This window comes from Diplotaxodon limnothrissa, linkage group LG7, assembly GCF_057381915.1.
Source record: "Diplotaxodon limnothrissa isolate DT_005_m linkage group LG7, D_limnothrissa_male_GT1.1, whole genome shotgun sequence".
NCBI lineage: Eukaryota > Metazoa > Chordata > Actinopteri > Cichliformes > Cichlidae > Diplotaxodon > Diplotaxodon limnothrissa.
In genome coordinates, this window is record NC_140602.1 from 60993261 (window position 1) to 61012398 (window position 19138).

The window sequence follows — 19138 nt, forward strand, 5'->3', positions numbered from 1 at the left end:
ACTTACCATTTTTATTGTCTCTTACTCCATGGGTTTTTCTTGTTTTTTTCACTTCAGAAATCATCAAAACGTGTGATTTGGACATAATAATAATAATCATAATAATAATCATAATAATAATCATAATACATTTTATTTGAAAGCGCCTTTCAGAACACTCAAAGACACTGTACACAGTAGAATAATAAAAGCAACATAAAAGCAAGCAGTTTACACAATCATAAATGACATGACACACTTCTGAATATAGTATGTATCAGAATGTGGCTGTATTATGTAAAAGGCGACAGACAAGAAAATTGAGCATACTACAATCCCCATAATGCATCGGGCCTTTTACGGCTTTTTGTACGTACCCTCGTAGCGGAGCAGACATTGCACTGTGCGATCGTGCAGCCGGCCTCGGCGTAAGAGGTAAGTTTTTATTACTAGTTTTTATGGTGCCCGCTTACAAAATAGTGAATGGAAACATGCTCGAAAACAAAAAGCACTAGTTTAATCTGACATTCGAAAAAGCCCGAGGCGGTATAAGTTGTTAAATCGGTTGCTATTGGCCGGTTTGGGGCTAACGGTGGACACGCCTATGTAGAGTAGCTGCTTCGGTGTTCCAGAGCTGTACGCGCGGGCCCGCAAGAGGTATGAACACTCAAAGCAGACGGGGTATTTTTAGCAACTGGTGAACAGGCCACTACCAGCTGGCCGATCAGCTAACGCCTGGAAATATAATTTATCTGACGCCTAACATTGGCTGGCGAGGAGACATGCTACGTATGTGAACTGTCTGTGCTAGCACAGGCTGAGTCAACATTAGCAAACATGACACAAGCTAGCAGCAGCTAGTTAGCTAGAGTTAAGTAGTTAAAAATTAGCTTTTCCGTACATTAACGTTACTTGCTCATATTTCCTCAATCCCCCCTTACTTCTGACTATATTTACGGGGGCCCTGAACAACTTATGTGTGGTCGCAATTCGGGGTATGCTGCTCGCAGTCTACTGCTAATGTGCAGAGCGCTCGGATTGTTCCAGTAGCAGCCGTGTATCGTTATGTGGGAGCACATGACTTGGGCTGTCAGTGTCACCCGAGCGGAGGGATCCGTTGCAGTAAAATATACTTTGGCTTATTCAGTTAAGTAATTTTAACATTTATTTTTCTCAATGAAATGGGATCTATATGCTATTTTTTTTGGAGTCTTTAGTTAAAAACATATTTTTCTTTAAAAAAAAAAAAAAAAAAAAACAGAAATCAAAACAATGTGTGTACTGTACAGTTTATTGTACTGTTTGCTGCTTTAAGAGCTTGATTCTATAAAACATCCCAGAATACTGTCTTGAATTATGGTAGTGAGGGCTGTCCAAGAGTTTTTTCAGAAATCTGAAGCTTATGTTGACATCTGGTGACTATAAATTAGTTTTGATATAAGTGGGAGGCTGCTGCTGGTGGTGGTGCTGTTGTTGTTGTTTTTTCTATGAATTGCCCCTTTTCTTATCTCATTACGTTTGTCTGATTCGCTCTCTCCCACACGCTCAGTGTGAGTTGCAGGGTGATTCAGGATGGTGGACCAGCCTTTGTGGGAGCAGATAGGATCCAGCTTTGTGCAGCACTACTATCAGATGTTTGACTCTGACAGATCACAACTGGGATCTATATATGTGAGTTGGACTTGTCTTATGTAGGTGTTTATGAGTAAACTTTTGCTGTAATAATCTCACTTTCCTTAATTTTGAGTTTATAATCCTAATGATTTAGGTATTGTCCAGTCAGGTCACTTTATGTATATGGCACATTTTAAAGTGTTTTACAATTACAAACACAGCTTGCATAACAGACAGGGAACATATTAAAAATTATAATTGAGAAATATGTCAGACAACAGTTAAAAAATAAATAAATAGAAGTGGCAGACAGTTCGAGAGCCCAGGGGCAATATTTGCAAAGTTTTGGTCGTTTTTAGTTTTTATGTGAGAAAAGGACACCAAGAGAAGTTATTGTGATGATGACCTCAGTGACGTGATGTGGAGTTAAAAGATCTGTAATATATTTGTTGAGCTAATCCACAGAGGGCTTTAAAACAAATAATGTTTAAATATATTTAAAACTTTGCAGGTTGCCAGGGCAGCTTAGCTAAAACAGCTTTGCTCACTCTTATGAGATGAGCAGCTGCGCTTTGAACCATCTGTAAATGAAAGAAAGTGCAATTGGGCAATCCTACACACAGGGAATTGCAGTAGTCCAGCTGAGAGGTGATAAAGGCATGGATAACGCTTTAGTTCTTTAGATACAAAACTAGTTTTCGTTTAGTGATGGTTCTCAGTTGGTGAATGTTGTCAAGCAGCTTTTGACAGAATTCCTGATTTGATTGTTAAAAGTTAAGGAAATTAAAGCACCAAGATTTTTAATGACAGCATCGACATATCTGGATAAATGAACAAGTAACTCAATGAAGATGTTTGTGGGGCTGGGGGGGCTGAATAAAATAGCCTCAGTTTTGCTGTCATTTAGTTCTAAACAATGCGACAAGACTGATTCAGAAAACATGGTTAATGAAAAGAATAGTGTTTTCTAAAAAGTCCTTCGTTTTTGTGTTGATTTTTACCCCAAATCCCTCCTGTCTACGTAGTAGCATGTTTTGTTTAGTTCACTTTTTTTTAATATGCACACATGAAATACATTTCCAGTTTAAGGGAATTCACTGTTAGGAAGCATTTTAAAACATAAAGGTGTAAAAGTTTCTAGAGCCAGTGAATAATTGTCCAATATTGACCAGAATATATCTGGATTTTGATAATCGAGCAGGTCTAGACATCAGCCTTGCATTGTCAGACTTACTCCTGAAGTTGTGATGATGCTTGTGGTCATGATGATTATTATTTGGAAGCATGTTGTTTTCACTCGCACATACCATGCACATTTGCAAGCCATGGATCTTTGGATTGAATTTTTTTTCCCTCTATAGTTGAGAACTTGTGATTATATAATTACAAAGTGCTGCCAAAAGCACAAAGGTAAACAGCTTGTCAATAAGTTCTTAGTTTAGTTGACAGAAACTGTCACATTTTGTGTTCTTTGACTCCATCTTTTCAAATGTGTGGAACTTCTGTTGAAAATGTTTTTATTTTTATGATGAAATTGGTTTGTATATAATAAAATCTGTCTTGAAACAAAAATAAGCAGTCTTGTCTATACATTGTACAGGTATTATTCAATAATCAGAACATTGAGTAACCCCTAGCTTTAGCCCTGTGTCATTATATGGCCCTCAGGGCACTCATTCTATGAGTGATTTAATGAGTAGGAAAATGAGTCTTTTTCTATGTGCTGTGTTCACATTCCTGATTTGGGGAAAAAAAGGTCTCAAAAAGGAAAAGTCATTAAACAAACCTACTTATTAAAATGATTGTGCAGGTTCCGTTTTATGAATCAAAGCATTTACATAAGGCACTTTTTAACATCAACGCAGCCCAAAAACCCTGACAAAATAATTACGTTGGTTGTAACAATCTGTGATTTTAAACTGTACATGTCAGTGTCTAATTGATGATGTTTAAGGAATCTGCTGAGTCATGATGTGGGTTTTCATCTGCACATTACATCCTCTTCCACTTTTGTGCTGATCACTCTTTCCCACTGTCTACACAGATCGATGCATCATGCCTTACGTGGGAAGGACAGCAGTACCAGGGAAAAAGAGCAATTGTCGAGAAACTCGCTGTGAGTACATTTGCTAACCTATTGTCTTATACAGAGGTCACATGCATGCAACAGGTGGTTAGTGGCTTAAGTGAGATGTGTAGTGGCAGTGTAAGCTCATGCACACTAGAAACCAGGTTAAACTGTGATATGTGATCATTAAAAGAAGATGGCTAATGTACACAGCTGTAGTGATTATCAAATCTCTATATGTAACATTTATATCAAAATAGTTTGGAATACTTCAGACACATCTTAAGTAAATGTTTTCACTGCCTGATATACCTGTATTAATCTTTCTCTTGTGTATTTTCATTATCTGTTTGGACCAGAGTCTCCCATTTCAGAAAATAGCGCATAGTATAACGGCGCAGGACCATCAGCCAACTCCAGACAGCTGCATCTTGAGTATGGTTGTAGGACAGCTTAAAGTAAGTAGCACTATCATGATGTCATTGAATGGAGCGTGACAGGATTCACTGTTTTACAGCTAAATTGTCACACATTGAGCTATACAGTAAATGAGGTTGTTTCCCTTATTCTTCCAGGATCTGATCAGTGCTTCTTAATTTAAAACTACAATTTATAGGTTGAACATGATGAGAAAGATTTTAGTGTGTGAGCGTGTGTGTGTTTAATGTAGAAACTGGATTTGAAGCACTTTTTAGGCAAAAATGTTAATCCAGTAAATGATAACGTAACTTTCAACTGACTTTTTGTTCCCATCATGTTGGCAGTTGGTGGTACCCCAGTCAGTTTTCTTCATTCTCTTCAGCTGAACTGGGTTCAAACTACGGATCTTTTTTTTTCTCTCTCTTCTTTTTCTTAAGGAGAAGAAATGAGACTTGTCGATAAGTCTAAAAGTAAGAAAGCGCTCAGAAAAGTAAAAATTGAGGAATATTTAATTGTTGAAGTGAAACATTGTCCATACAAATATTACATATAGTATCCCTAAGAGTAATTTGAAACCATTTACCGCATTCAGTTCAGATTATAAAGGCCACTTCAAGAAATATTAATATAGTTCCAGATGTCCCCTAAATGTATATTTCAAGTTTTGGTCCAAAATACAATTCTGATTTTTGTTTGTTTGTTTTAGCCATGATATATGCCTCTAGTATAACTAATTTACTCCCTAAAGAGCTCAGTCTTTAACAGTGCATGTCAGTGTCTGTGTTTTAGTTTTTCTGTTGTCCGACAACAATAACAGATATTTTTAAATGAGAAAAAATTTACTGTGAGTTCAGCTGTGTTAAAATGAGTGTCGGATGTAGGACAGAAGCAAACCAATGCACATGGCTAACAGAAAGCCAGCTAAGTTTACTGGCACTGAAGCGCATAAAACCACATAAACTCAGAAATACACACCCAGTACCTCTCTGCTGGTTATAAATCACTCCTTGCACAATTTGTGCTCAATTTATAGTCCTCCCTCAACATTTAATTTTTCCTCAGAGTGTGTGTGTGTGTGTGTGTGTGTGTGTGTGTGTGTGTGTGTGTGTGTGTGTGTGAGATCAAAGTTAATAATTATGTTAGCCACATTAGCCCCACTAGGAAACAGCAGGGTGGTTCTACTTCTGTGGGGACACTTTGATCTAAAGTATTTTATAGGATTTTCAGTTCTTCGGGTGATGGGAAATTTGGTAATTTTTCTTATTTTTAAGCTGTATTTAGCATATCTACACGCCCAGGGTATCTTTGTGTTATCTGGATTCACTTACCCTAACAATGGCAGTAAGGATGACTGATCACAGAAAGCTGGGCTATTAACACAGTGTTTACCAATTTAGACTGTAATTACTTGAATAGGATGGTGTTGGCAGCATTTGATCAGACACAATTATGGATTAAGTGTACTGACAGCAGAGTGTCTGATTTAAAAATAAATAAATAAATAAAATATAATATGGGGAAAAATATGAAGAGGTTAAATACATATCACAGACTGAAAGTAACAGCAAAACAGTGCTTTGAGAGGAAAAGCACTGTACAGTAGTTTAGCGTTAAAGAGGAAGAATCAATGTATGAGCTTTAAGTGCTTTAGTCAATAAAACTGGAAGACTGCAGCTATATTAATAAAGTTTTGTTATTGTTTGTTATTTGAAGCCATGAAAGAATGATGACAAAAATACACCCTGTGCAAATTACCAAACCCATCAATATTACAACTTTATTATTAAGACATGGGATGATCTGATGGATCATAATTGAGTATTTAATTAAATTAATATTTTAAAGGGCAGTTTGTATTCTATAAACGGAACAGTCAGAGTAAAAAATTATATAGGAAAAACAGAAATTGAATTCAAATGTAGGCTTAATCTATGTGTAAATTTGATATAAGGTCATCAAATGCATATAGGTGTAGATCATATATTAATGCTTATGGAGCAATAAAATAGTTTTAAAATTGCTTACAGGTCACAAAAAAGATCAAAGAATAAAGTTGGGTCTAACCTAAAATTCATTACTTAGGCTTATCAAGAAAAGATTAACTTTAGATGCCATTTTAAAAAAGATTAATAAATTTTTTTTAACTCTCCTATCTACTCATTGAGGTCTGTGAAATCTTCCAGCATGGTGACACTGCTTTTAGGAGAACTGATTTTTCAGAATGTTTGGACATAGTATGGTGATATACACTGGTAAGGAGTTTACAGCCCTCACTGTACAAAGAAATCCAGGGTTAACCCTGATATTACCTGGAAAACTGCTTGAGGTACAGGCCTCTTGACTCCACTAGCGAAAAATGAACAAAACACACTGACTTTATCTCAGTTGCTGTATGACAATAGTCTGGTTTAACTTGGTAAAATACCAGTCACACAAACAACAAAGCCTAGAAAGGCAACAACAGGTTGTCTATTCTTTAAATACATTTAAGGCATTTACATTTCTTTAAATCTGCTTGGATCAGGAAGCAATGATCAGCAAGGGGGAAGGCTTATGGTTCCATTCGAGATTTAAACTTTCCATAGTTCACACTTTATACCTCATGGTAAAAAATACAAAAATAGATTTTTAGGATAGTTTGCAAAGTGTGGTTAATGTTAGCAGTGCTAGCACCGGCAGCCTTCTTTTGCGGGTATGCATACCTGCATTGCTTCAGGCGAGTGATTATATGGCAGGTTACTTTGACACAGACATGCATATGAAATGGAGAGAGACGTGAATAGATGTACACTTCTGACATATCCTAGACCCAGATGTTAACTGTGGCTATAGATTATTAAAATCACAATAATTTTGATGACTGGTATTTCTGTTGGCCTCATTAGTCAGTAACAAGTATCTAGATGACTGGGTACACACCACACTAGAAAGAACTGTTGAAATTTTTAAGGCAAAGCTAGCTTTCCTGTGAACAGAGTCTCTGTTTACATTCTGAAAAATCGTTTCTACCTACTCAAAAATGTTTCTTAAAGTGATATTTGTAGGAGTATTTACTGATCACCATACACTGTACCGATTTTACTGTTCCATTGGTGTATTTCTGTAATATACTTACATATCTATACTATTGCTAATATATATTGTAATATATCTATATCACTAAAGCACTTCTAGATGGATGCAAACTGCATTTCGTTGCCCTGTACCTGTGCATGTGCAATGACAATAAAGTTGAATTCTATTCTATTCTATTTCTGCTGTGTCTGACAGTATGAAACGGAGGCATCCAGTTCAATAAAAACCAATACGAATAACAGTATAATTTTGTTGTAGCAGGTGTTCTTTACTCTAAATGTGTACCTTTTGATGAACTAGCCTCAATCAATAACAGCTTTGACATCTGTGTGTGTGTTTGCAGGCAGATGAAGACCCCATTATGGGTTTCCATCAGAGTTTCATCCTGAAGAACATTAACGATGCATGGGTGTGCACCAATGACATGTTCAGGCTGGCCATTCACAATTTCGGTTAACCTGCGTCTCCACTTTGGCGGGCAGGGGCAGCCATAGTGAAGGTCACTGTGTGAAGTATGGAGGGAGGAGAAGAGAGAGCACTCATCCCTCCCTCCCGGCTGTTTCATTCACGCCTGTGTTGACAAACAAGCAAACACCAGATTCTAGATGTCAATCACTGAACCTCATCCAGACGGGTTTTCAGACCAGCCCAGCCTGTAGAACTGCAACGTGTTTCTTTGCTGAGAGCCGGCTGACCAATCAAACGCCCCTGTCTGCCACTCTGCTGATCTGCATGATGCTGGGAACCCCCTCATTACAATACTCAAGCCACCCGAAGGACAAACAGCTGACCGATGCCATTAACTCCGCTCTGCTCGCCTCTTTACTCTACTCTAACCCATTCTACTCTACTGTTGACTCCACTGCTGTCAACTCAGTTCTGTTAGCACTGTTGTTGACTGGTTTGTAGTCCCATGTTCGGGTTCAAAGATGGCTTCTTCAGTTTCCTTTTCACATATTTGTTTTTAGATGCCACTTGTGTGTTTACATTAGCTCGCCTTAGTGTGTTAAATAGAGTTTTATCTTCCTTTACACAACTGTTAACTTTGCCATGATTCATTTGCTCATGGATGACAAAGGTTGACATTGCTGTGTTTTGCTCTGACCCCGCTTATTTTCTCTCTCTCTTCTCTCTCTTTCACACACATCTGGCAGTTAAACATGGACTACAGCCACGATACACAATAAAACCTGGACTTTTTTTCTTAATGGTGTGACCTTGTCTTTCCATATCATGCTGTGGTGCCTCTTTAATTATAAACTTTTCGTAAATGTTAATATTAGTTTTGTCCTTAGGCTGTTTTTTTTTCTTGTTTAGATGATTAATAGAAGGTCAGCTAGATGCTCAGTGTCCATCATTTTATGACTTTGTTTTTAAAAGGGGACCATGTCGTTTCAGTGTAAATTCACATTTCAAACCATGTATTTAAAGTCTGCACAGTCTAAATGACGGTATGTTTTTACTACCAAGAAATAACCAATTAACCAAACTAGCAAAATTCAGTTAAATTTGGAAGGATGTTTAAAAACAACACTAGGAATTGTAAAAACAAATTTAGCACGACCCTGGTTCGTTTTAAGACCAGCCCAACGAAATTATAGATATAATTTGAAATTATCGGTCATCTGAGGAAATGTCTCATTGTGAGATTATGATGTTTAGTACACCCTGAGTTAAAGAGACAGATTCTGTAACACCAGAGAGCCTCAGTGAGAAACCCTCTTTCAGTCATTCTCGCAATGTCATGCATACATTTATTGCTCATTTTGACATTTAGGGACCATAAAGGTTTTATTAGCTGCCGCCTGCTGGTCTGATATGATCAAAAGCGTTATGTCACAACACAAAACCAAACCAAAAACAGCTGCTAAAAGGAGACATGTACGACGCCGTTGATAAAACTAACAAAAAATTCATAAGGACAATAATAATAATTCAACTCAAATATCTAACAAAGTTAGTGACTGGTGTCTTCTCGTGGAAAAAATGAACGTCAGTAGCGTTCGAGGTGGGAACCATTGACCTGACACAATGACAAGTCGGAATCCATTGCGCGGACGAAACGGAAGTTTAGACGGTTGCTCGGGGTGAACAGTGACAGCAGCATCGCAGGAAACAAAATTCATCCTTTCCCCCTGAACAAACCCGAGCTCCCCTTTCCCTCACCCATGGCGTCCAATACTAATATAGACATCGAGGGTGCAACCCAGCATCTTCGGGACATCCTCAAGCTCGACCGCCCCGGGAACAGCACCGGTAAGTGGGGGCCGTGAGCGAAAGCGCCTGCGCTGGTTTAGGCCGCAGAAGCTAGTTGAATGCTAGTTAGCTGGCTAGCTAAATAAATAACTTAGCCAGCGTGATGTGTGTCGCTTAGTTGTGTTGAAACGAAGTCAGGGTCAACTGCAGCTTTTGCGTGAAAACACAGTTGAATCACACTGAATCTGTTTTAACACTAATTTCCGCGGAGCCGCGAAAGTGTATCGGGTCGTCGTAATGTTGGAGTGCTAACTGCGTCGTAAAGTATTTTATCATCCTCAGTGTTAGCTCGGTTAGGAGCTTAGCGTATGTGTGTATCTGTTTTTTTGGTGTAAAAAAGCGTGTCTTAGGTAAATATTTCGTCTAGTAGAAATTAACTTGCTGTTTTTACTTCGAAGCCATAAAAGTGGTTATACCTTTGTCCTTAATTAATGTGAGGCATTTAACTGGTGTGAACAAGCCCCCACAAACTGCGCAGAAGGGTGGACTTACTTTACTAATTTGGGAACACCAATTCACGTGTGTTTGTTTGTCTCACTTGCGATGTATTGCATGGCAACTTTATCATGTAGTGTGAAGAAGACATGCTGATTTTAGGAACTCAGTATCTTGCACCTGTGTTAGCCTTAATTATCTTTACGTCATAGTATTTTATGTTGGGGGTAGGTGTAGAAATTGGACTCTCAGACCAGTACACTACTTGTTGACCGTTTCGGCACACTTTGAAGTAACACCAGAATGGAAAAGGAGCATATATTACGCCTTAACGTCTCTTTACTTTGCTGCCTTTTTCATTAGTAAATGCTTATAAACCGTGGAGAATCAGAAGTATTAAATACATAACATACTACGACCTGAATTCTTTGTTTGTCTAAAACTTTAGGCTCTGTTTCCCAGGGATGCTTTAAATCCAGTCCTAGATTAAACATTTCTTTTGGTTTAACTTTTCTTTACTAAGACTCAGTTTAATCTACATGTGGAAAGTTTTGTCTGCTTTAGGCTTTGTATGATGTCAGTAGGAATGGATATTTTTAATATGGTAATATCAGACACACGTCTTGTTGTGAGCACACAAACCCCATTTGCCTGCTGTTAATTCTTCTGTTTGAGAGGAGCTGCCAATCATAAGAACATTGCCTTAAAATGAGGGGAAGATTTCTTAAACAGCCTTTTTCTCAGACAAATAAAGTGAGGGTCTGCATCAAGGCTCTGTATAAGATAAATAAGCATAATTTTAGAGTGCCTTAAATCCTCAGAAAAATATGTGCTGGAAATGAGCCTAATAGATCGCCATTGAAAATATAGGTTAAAAAAATATTGTCCTACACGTTGTAATGAATATTGTGTGTATCACTATGAGACTGCATGTGACTCATTGTTTTGTTGCAAAGTCTAAAATCACTGTACAATTGTGCATCAGTGACATGATTGTGTCAGGCTCTGAGATGAGTCAAAAGTAAGCTGGTAAGGAAGACCCAGAACAAACACAAGCTCTTTGCAGCTGCTGGATCTCCTACTTTCATTGTCTTTCTCAGATGGAAATTCAAGTGAAAGTGGTAGAAAGCCATCTTTTAATGGAGAGCTGAATGGGCTATTGGGAACAGGCCTTCTGGGGAGCACTGACCGGTCAACCATGTCAGAATCGACAAGACCCATCTCCACAGATCTCAGCAGTGCTCAGGAGATTCAGATAATGTGAGTTTCTCATTTAACCTGCTTAGTGGTGTCATATTTATAAGGACTTTTGAGTTTTTTGTTTGTTTGTTTTGTTTTATTTTTTTAACTGAATCAATGTGCTGCAATTTCAGCTGCCTTTCTGGTGATGATGGCTCTACCTGTATTCCAATTACTTCTAACAATGTGGAGATTGTGGCAAGCCAAGACTCTAGCATCAACAGCAAGGCTCGAGGCAGCAACAAGGTAAGAAACCAAATCATCAGCTACAACCTGGCAGCTCTGGTGAAGAGAACAAATGAGAAATTTGGAGACAGTCAGTACTTCTGACTGTGGCTGTTATTTTTATCTGAGCCTGTATCTGTGATGACTCAACATGGTGTTTTGTTTTTTTTGTTTTTTCTTTTTTACAAGTGATAAGCTACAGTATTTATCTAAAGATATCTGAACTAATTTTTATGAGCACTATAGTCTCCTATTCTCTTTTTATAACATTTCATAAAATGTCATATCATTATCAAATGATATGGTTTTCACATAATTTGAGAAAATGATATGATGGAAAATGGAATTGTACAGTTATAAAAACACAGATCATCTAAAGCATCATTTAGACTTTCTTCAGCTTTTGAGGTTCTTTGCCTTGTCAGTTTTTAATTCCTTATTAACTTTGTTCAGAGGTTACTCATCTGTTTTCAATGTTTTTTTTGTGATTCTTTCAGGTGAAGATTCAGCCTGTTGCTAAGTACGACTGGGAGCACAAGTATTATTACGGCAGACTGATAGCTGTGTCCAATGCCTTCCTGGCCTACGCCATCAGAGGTACAGTGTTTTTGAGTGGCTTCAGCTCCTAAAAGTTAATCATCATAATCATCTTTAAACTCAAGAGGGGTATAATAATCCAACACGAGCTTCTACCACAGACATTTAGGATATAACATTATTGTATGTGGCTTTAGAATACAGACCCAATTTAAAGCACAGTATGCGCAGTCCCCCCCCCCCCCAAAAAAAAATAAAATAAATAAATAAATAAAATAAATATAAATAATGATAATGTATATATTACACACACACACACACACACACACACACACACACACACACACACACACACAGGTTTCTTCTTTGTTCCAGGTTGCAGAGCTTTTAATTTAGTATCCAAGCTCATTTTGAAGTAATGAATCCCAAAGTTGCTCTTTGATTGGATTTTTTGAAGCGCTCTGTGAAGTCTTCACAAGATATTCTTTGGTTGGAGGTTGAACATTTCGTGTGATTTCTTTATAAGTTTGCATTCAAAATCCTTCTGTATACTTCAGACTGTACTTCAGACAGAATATTAAACTTTACTTTCAGAGCAATCTGATATTCTGTCTGGTTTGACTGAACAGACCTACCTTTATTCCTATGAAGGCGTAAAGGTCTACTATGAAGGAGTATGCACTCGAAATCTCCAAAAATCCTTCTGTGCATGTTCATTTTAAAATTTAATTTTAGCTGCCAAATTGTTTGTCCTTATAAATGGTTTCCTCAGCATCAGTCTCCCCTGTACCCACACTGCTTGACAGTGATCTGGTTGTGGTCTGGTTAAAGTAATTGGTCTCTGTTGCTGATCCCCGATGTTGTTTCTTGCATGTTTTTCTTTTTGCTTTCCAATCTACTCTTGGTTTTTCTGGGAGTGGTGTGCACACACAATTTAGAAATTTTTCACAGCATAAAGACTAAAGATAAATTTTTTTCCCCTCCCTGGTCTGACAGATCTAAGGATGTCCTTTGCTGTGCAGAAAAAACAATTCTTCTCCTTTTCTGTGTCATTTAAAAAAAAAAAAAAATTTTGTTTTAGCTAATCAGCTCTTTGATAATTCATGTTGCTGCATAAAGGCAGTTACGTTCTGTAAGTGCATAATGGGAAACTATGAACGGTCTGATCTCAAGGCTCAGTTGAGCTGTTTCATATGTTCCACCAGAATTACTATGCATTGTAGTCCATTACTTTAAAGGGCTGAAAATGTTGCTCATACCACTTATTAAACTTTTATTTATACTATGGTTGTTTACAACATTGTTCAATGGATTTGCTGTGTATTCAATGCTATAATAACAAAGGCTCCTTGGTTTATCTTTGGGCATTTTTTTCCCCTCAGGAGCCAACAATCATGCTATGGTTCGTGTCCTCAGTTTGGAGTTTGGTGAGCGTTCCTTACTGAAGGGATTCACCGGGGCCGTCACAGATCTGGCTTTCGCCCACCTTGATTCATCTCTGTTAGGTTGTGTAGATGAAGCGGGCAACCTGATGGTCTGGCAGCTCACCTACACTGCCAACAAGATACTGTATCCTGAATGTAGGAGAAACTGAATGCGTGTGTGTGTCTGTGTGTGTGTGGATACTGCCAATGAAGGCTGTATCTTCACTACCTAGTTACCTCTGTTTGCTTCTAAACTAGCAAGTTAAAGATTACACTGATCTTCACCTCTGCTTTTGTCACAGTTACAGAAGGAATTCCAAAACTATTCTTGTCTCCCATTTTCCTTAACCCATGTTTTATATAGAGATCAGATAGTAGTTCATATCCGACGGCCAGAAAACACTCCACTGAATTCTCATCGTCGCCTCATCTGGTGTCCATTCATCCAGGATGACAATGAGGAGAACCAGGATGATGCCAGTCAAACTTTGGCTCTTCTACATGAAGACAGGGTATAAATGTTTGACACAGATATGTTTGTCTGAGCTGGATGAAAAGCCAATGAACTTTGACATAGAATAAAACTTTGAGTACTCAGTTGCCTACACTAGGACATTGTTATAAATTTGATAAATATATATAGATTTACATACATTAAAAAGTAGTGTGATGTTGCCCACAGAGGAATAATGATGTCGTTGTTCATTCACTGATTTTTAGCTGACAGAGCAATACAATCCTGTGTCTCAGCTAAAACACAAAACACTTGCAGAAAAAGCAGAAATGTTTCATCTCTAATTTTACTGTTTCCCCTTTTCTAGGCTGAGGTATGGGATCTGGAGGCCTTGAGAGCCAACAACAGCAGCTGGCCTGTTGATGCCACAGAAGTAAAGGAGGGCCTCATCGCAGTCAAGGGGCATACCCAGGTGGGACTTCATTTTCATATGAAAAACTCTGAAATAAACATGACACATTTCATTGTCTTGGTTTGTACAACAAAATGTCTGGAACTAATGTACTTAAGGTCTCACGTTTCCTGAGAATTGTTGCATTATTGACTATGAACATTGTTTAATTTTGGTTTATCCAGAGAGTCAGTGAAGGCGCACTCTCTCCAGATGGAACCGTGTTAGCCACAGCCAGCCATGATGGATACATCAAGTTCTGGCAGATATACATAGAAGGCGGGCAAGACAAACCCAGGTAAGCAAACCAATTAATTAATTCTTAAATGGTTTACCACTTTGTTTTTTCCTTTTCTTCTATGTGGTTTTCCCACCTCTGCCCTTTATTCACTTTTGCATTTTTCCTTAAAAATAGATGTCTTCATGAATTGCGGCCTCATGGAGGACGTCCTCTCTCCTGTCTTCTTTTCTGTGACAACCACAAGAGGCAGGATCCCGAGTGAGTCTGCACACACAAACTCAAAGTGCAAATTTATCACAGGCTGTCCTGGTGGGTTTTTATTCAAGTGTGTCTTTTTTCTTCTCATTGACAATTCTGTCCCCTTTTACTTTTCATTACAGGGTTCCTTTCTGGCGATTTCTGATAACTGGAGCTGACCAAAACCAGGAGTTGAAGATGTGGTGCACTGTTTCCTGGACCTGTTTACAAACCATCAGGTGTCTATTATTTGAAATACATTTTTTAGTGCTGCCAGCGTTAATTTTGTTAAAATGATGTTAATGTTAGCTCGTTAACGCGTTAGTGCCGCGCAGCCCCTCGCACGGGGGGAGCCGCATTAACTCGCTAACGGAGATTTGCTGCGTTAATGCAGTTATGTCGTTAACGTCATTTTAACAAAATTAACGCTGAAAGCACTAATTATTTTTTAGTCATTTTATATTTTTCTCAACCGTTATTATAAATGTAGCATGGGATGGCAGAAAGCATGTATAAGAATAGTTAGTAAATGTAACGTGAACAGCTGTGAGTTCTCTTTTTTTTTTTTTTTTCTGCTTGCACCCTCAGTACCTCAGCACACCTCCAGTACACCTTAAAGAAATCAGGACATGGTCAAAAAAAAGCTCACGTCTTAAGGGAAACATTATTCCAAACCAGTATCTGGCTGGTTGGCCTTGGTGTACAAACCTGGTCTAACAGTAATGCTCTGTAAAAGCAAAAAAATGTCTCCCAGGAAAGGCCCACAAAAGGGGTTTTTACTAGTCCCAAAGTAAAATGATTCTTGTACTGAAGACATTTGGTGATGACTGTTGTTGATATTTTAGCTGAAACCATTTGTTTAAGGACAGCATACAAAGATACTAATTTCACAGTACTTTTCTCTTAAAGGTTCTCCCCTGATCCATTAAACTCATCGACTCTGCCAAGCCTCAAGGCCAGCCTGGACCTCTCTGCTGAGTATCTGATCCTCACTGATGTGCAAAGGAAGGTTAGCACAAATGTTTTAAAATAGGTTTTAAGCAAGTAATCATTGTGAGAAATCATATTGTGCAACCCCCTTTTTAAAGTGCTCACTTTTCTATCACTTTGTGTAAATTAATTGGCACACTTCATCAATACAAAAGATACAAATCCTGAATTAACTACCTTTCTAGACACACTGATCAAAGACCACGCATCAAGTGTACAAGGAAACCTGCTCTGTTTGTGAAAGTCCCTGAATAATGCCACTTTCTTGGCTACCAATGTTACCACTTCCTCCTAAGCTTAGTTTCATACTTGGCTGATGTTGCAGGTTTTATATGTGATGGAGCTGCGACAGGACTTGGAGAAAGGAAAGGCAAATTTCACAGCTGTGTCAGAGTTCCTGCTGACCCACCCTGTGCTCAGCTTTGGGGTACGTGATGTTACCCAGTGTCGATTGCGGCACACTGAGGTCCTTCCTGCTGAGGAGGAGAGTGAAAGCATGACAACAGGTACATAGACACATGCATGTGCATAGACATGTGCACACACACATTGGAATTGTTTTTTTTTTTTTTGTGCTTTAAGCCATCTTCAAAGTTGAAATTAAATATGTTTGTTCCTCATTAATGCCACATGTTTTTCATGTGTATCTTTTCCAGAGGGCCCTCAAGGACCCACAGAGTCCAAATCTGGAATCCAGATTAAACTCTACTGTGTCCACACCAAGTGAGTTTTCTTCTTTTCTTCCTTTTTTTTTTGGTGAAAAGTGTTAAGATTGTGTCACTTTAACTTAACGCTTTAACAGGACATCTTGGTTTACAGGCAGTCAGTTATATGCACACTGAATGACCAAAATGTGCTTTTTTTCCTAGTACACACCAGTGATTAACTTTCTTATAGGACTCACTAATATTGTTGTGTTGTAATATTTTTTTCTTGAAAATAGAATAGAATGGGCAACCACGCTCAGTTTAACATATTCATAATTCTGCTGTCAGCCAAGTTTATTGGATTTCTTCTGTAAAGGAGCCTTTCATCCAGTCAGCAAGCTCCGTATATTTCCATGGAATTGCTTGCAGATGTGCACACTTATTGTGTACTTGGTGACTAGTGTCAGTCTCTTGTGTTGGAGCTGACATTTCTTTCCAACACTGGGTCGGTGCTGTGGAAAAATCTACTGTACTGGAAAGCTTCTGTAGAAGGACAGGACATATAGCATGTAATTGTTCTTTGTTAAAACAGTGCTGTATACCACGTCTCTCTGTACCCACCCACCCTCTGAAAGCAGTCAACCCAAATGAAAGACTGACAAGTGTGCCATTTTCTATTTGGAGTAAAGATACTATAGTCGTCAATGCAGAGGCAGCTTGCTGCTCATTTTACACATGGTATGATATGGCAGTATCAGTAATTATTAGTAATTTTGTTTAATGTCTCTACATTTATATGTTTGCAGGAGTTTGCAGGATGTTCAGATTTGGTTTCAGCCCAATGCTGGTTCCAACTCTGCGGCCTTCCTTCCTCATTCAGATTCTCAGGATGGTCTGGGTAAGATAGCAGTTTCTTTAACTGACAGGATTTAGTATTTATGCTGAGAGGGACGAATTCAATGAAAATAAGGCAACTTGTATGATTACTCCACATTTGGTCCACCTCTAGTCTTCTCTCATAAATAATTTACTTTAGTTTTGAAATCAAATTTATTTATATCTGCTTATACATCATTTAAAAATTATTTATTTTAGATCAAATTCTGCCACAAAATGGAAGTAATTTCACTTTTTATGTCTCCAGCTGGGTTTTCAGATCATCTCACTGATCAAAGCTCTGACAAGGATTCAGGAAGTGGCTCACAGACTGATCTAAGGAAGATCCCATCACTTCCTGCTCCCTCAGACTTCCTGTCAAATTCAGGCACCGGCAGCGGAGTGATGCCCAAGCTGATGACTCCTGATGCCTTCATGACACCGAGCACTTCAGTATGAACTTATCCTTACGCTGTAGTCAGAAAGTTTTCAAACCTTTTCCATTCTTTTTACCTCATCTAACTAGACCTAATACTCCACAAGATACAAAAAATGTTTAAGTATTACATTTGCAAAAGTATTATTGCAAATTAATACCTTTCAGTTCGTTTTTATGAAGTGAAATCTATTAAAACCTTTCACTTCATAATTGATTAAAGCACCTTTGGCAGCAATGACAACAGCAAATCTTCTTGAGTCTTTGCCCTGACACACCTTTGTTCTCAACCACACAGCTTGGTTCTGTGAGCTATAAGTTTTAAACTCATAGGTGTTGAATGTAGTTAGGTACCAGTGGGTTCCAGTCAGTTTGAGGAACCATCTCAAAGACAATTGATAACCATCTTTGGGCATTGGATATTAATTGCAAGTTTTGTAATATAGATTAGTTATGTTAATTTGTATTAAAAAAGCTTGTATTTGTTCATTCTTTATGAATATTCTGTGTAGATTGATGAGAAGAAAATTGATGAGTCTAAAAAATTTCTGAAGTTTACAGAACGACCAAAACCGTTACAGCTTCAGCAAATGAACACCATGTGTCTTCTTTTGATTTGTCACACGGTGAATAGCACCTTCGCCCACATATTGATCTATAGTTGGCAACAGCACTCAACACCCTGTTAATACACACTAGTGCAAACTAAATAGGACTAGTTATGCACTGAAAGAAAAGCTGATAACATACAAAAGGACAAATTGTTCCTTATTAGCTCTTTGCTTTTATGGATGCTCTGGTTTTCTTCCATAGTCTCAAGATATGCATGTTGGGTTAACTGGTGAGTCCAAATTAGCTGTAGGTTTGAATGTTACACTGTGTTAGCCCCTTGATGGACCAGTTACCCAGTCAAGGGACACCCCTCCACCGTCTCCCAGCCTTCTACAGTCCCAGTTGAATAAAGTCAATAAAATATTGGATAAATATAATCATTGCGAATGGGGTTCAGATGTGAAACACCCAACTTATCTGCAATGCGCTTCAGTTAAACCGATTTATAAACACTGAACAGTGATTATCCAAACCTTCTATCATATTTTCTGCCTGAAGATCATCTTTTTGTCATCCTTTCAGGTACCAGCATCTCCGGGGAGCAGTGCCAGCAGTCTGACCATTGTGACAGCTATAAGCAGCAACTCTGACTCAACAAACAGGTATGGAATTAAGAATTCTCTATATATTCATTTGAAAACGGAAAATTTTAGTATATGAAAGTGTGAAGATGATATCACAAATGATATTTTATCATCTGTGTCCTTATAACATGCAGTTTGGGTTGGTGAATGCTGTTCTTACAGATTATGTTTACCAGGATGTGGAGTTTTTAGATTTGTACTTATTTCAAATAAGCCAGGGATGAAGACAAATGATTTTGGGTTGTTTTCTATCTCCAGTTGTTAATTATAAAAAATAAGCCTCTGTTATCTTTTGTTTACTTTAAAGACTCCATTTATCTCTAACAGCTGAATACAAA

At 38.1% G+C, this 19138-nt stretch overlaps 2 protein-coding genes across 4 annotated transcripts in view; both read left to right on the plus strand.

Moving 5' to 3' along the window:
- The first annotated feature begins 351 nt into the window (after positions 1–351).
- Positions 352–8346, plus strand: nutf2 (nuclear transport factor 2). Of its 3 annotated transcripts, none has more exons than XM_085358594.1 (5): positions 352–414; positions 1529–1650; positions 3638–3709; positions 4021–4119; positions 7500–8346. In XM_085358594.1, exons 2-5 carry the CDS (start codon positions 1552–1554, stop codon positions 7611–7613), a joined length of 384 nt encoding a protein of 127 aa, XP_085214720.1. In that variant the 5' UTR covers positions 352–414; positions 1529–1551; the 3' UTR covers positions 7614–8346. The 3 variants fall into 3 exon arrangements, with proteins under 3 accessions (XP_085214720.1, XP_085214722.1, XP_085214721.1); XM_085358596.1 differs by lacking the exon at positions 7500–8346 and adding an exon at positions 4426–4557; XM_085358595.1 differs by lacking the exon at positions 352–414 and adding an exon at positions 583–636.
- An 874-nt stretch (positions 8347–9220) lies between these two features.
- edc4 (enhancer of mRNA decapping 4) overlaps positions 9221–19138 on the plus strand; it is a 31362-nt gene continuing 21444 nt past the window's right edge. Inside the window, exons 1-16 of the mRNA XM_085360106.1 lie at positions 9221–9412; positions 10948–11107; positions 11221–11332; positions 11809–11908; positions 13231–13417; positions 13637–13784; positions 14094–14198; positions 14363–14475; positions 14593–14676; positions 14799–14894; positions 15565–15664; positions 15971–16151; positions 16302–16368; positions 17099–17190; positions 17437–17621; positions 18739–18818. Coding sequence (XP_085216232.1) covers positions 9325–9412; positions 10948–11107; positions 11221–11332; positions 11809–11908; positions 13231–13417; positions 13637–13784; positions 14094–14198; positions 14363–14475; positions 14593–14676; positions 14799–14894; positions 15565–15664; positions 15971–16151; positions 16302–16368; positions 17099–17190; positions 17437–17621; positions 18739–18818 — 1898 coding nt within the window. The 5' untranslated portion in view covers positions 9221–9324. The remainder of the gene's footprint in view (positions 9413–10947; positions 11108–11220; positions 11333–11808; positions 11909–13230; positions 13418–13636; positions 13785–14093; positions 14199–14362; positions 14476–14592; positions 14677–14798; positions 14895–15564; positions 15665–15970; positions 16152–16301; positions 16369–17098; positions 17191–17436; positions 17622–18738; positions 18819–19138) is intronic.

Excerpts from the sequence above, each read along its gene's own strand:
- nutf2 (XM_085358594.1), top strand. The coding sequence starts at position 1,552 with ATGGTGGACCAGCCTTTGTGGGAGCAGATAGGATCCAGCTTTGTGCAG. Across the intron at positions 1,651-3,637 it reads CACAACTGGGATCTATATAT|ATCGATGCATCATGCCTTAC; the intron begins GTGAGTTGGACT and ends CTGTCTACACAG. Across the intron at positions 3,710-4,020 it reads CAATTGTCGAGAAACTCGCT|AGTCTCCCATTTCAGAAAAT; the intron begins GTGAGTACATTT and ends TGTTTGGACCAG.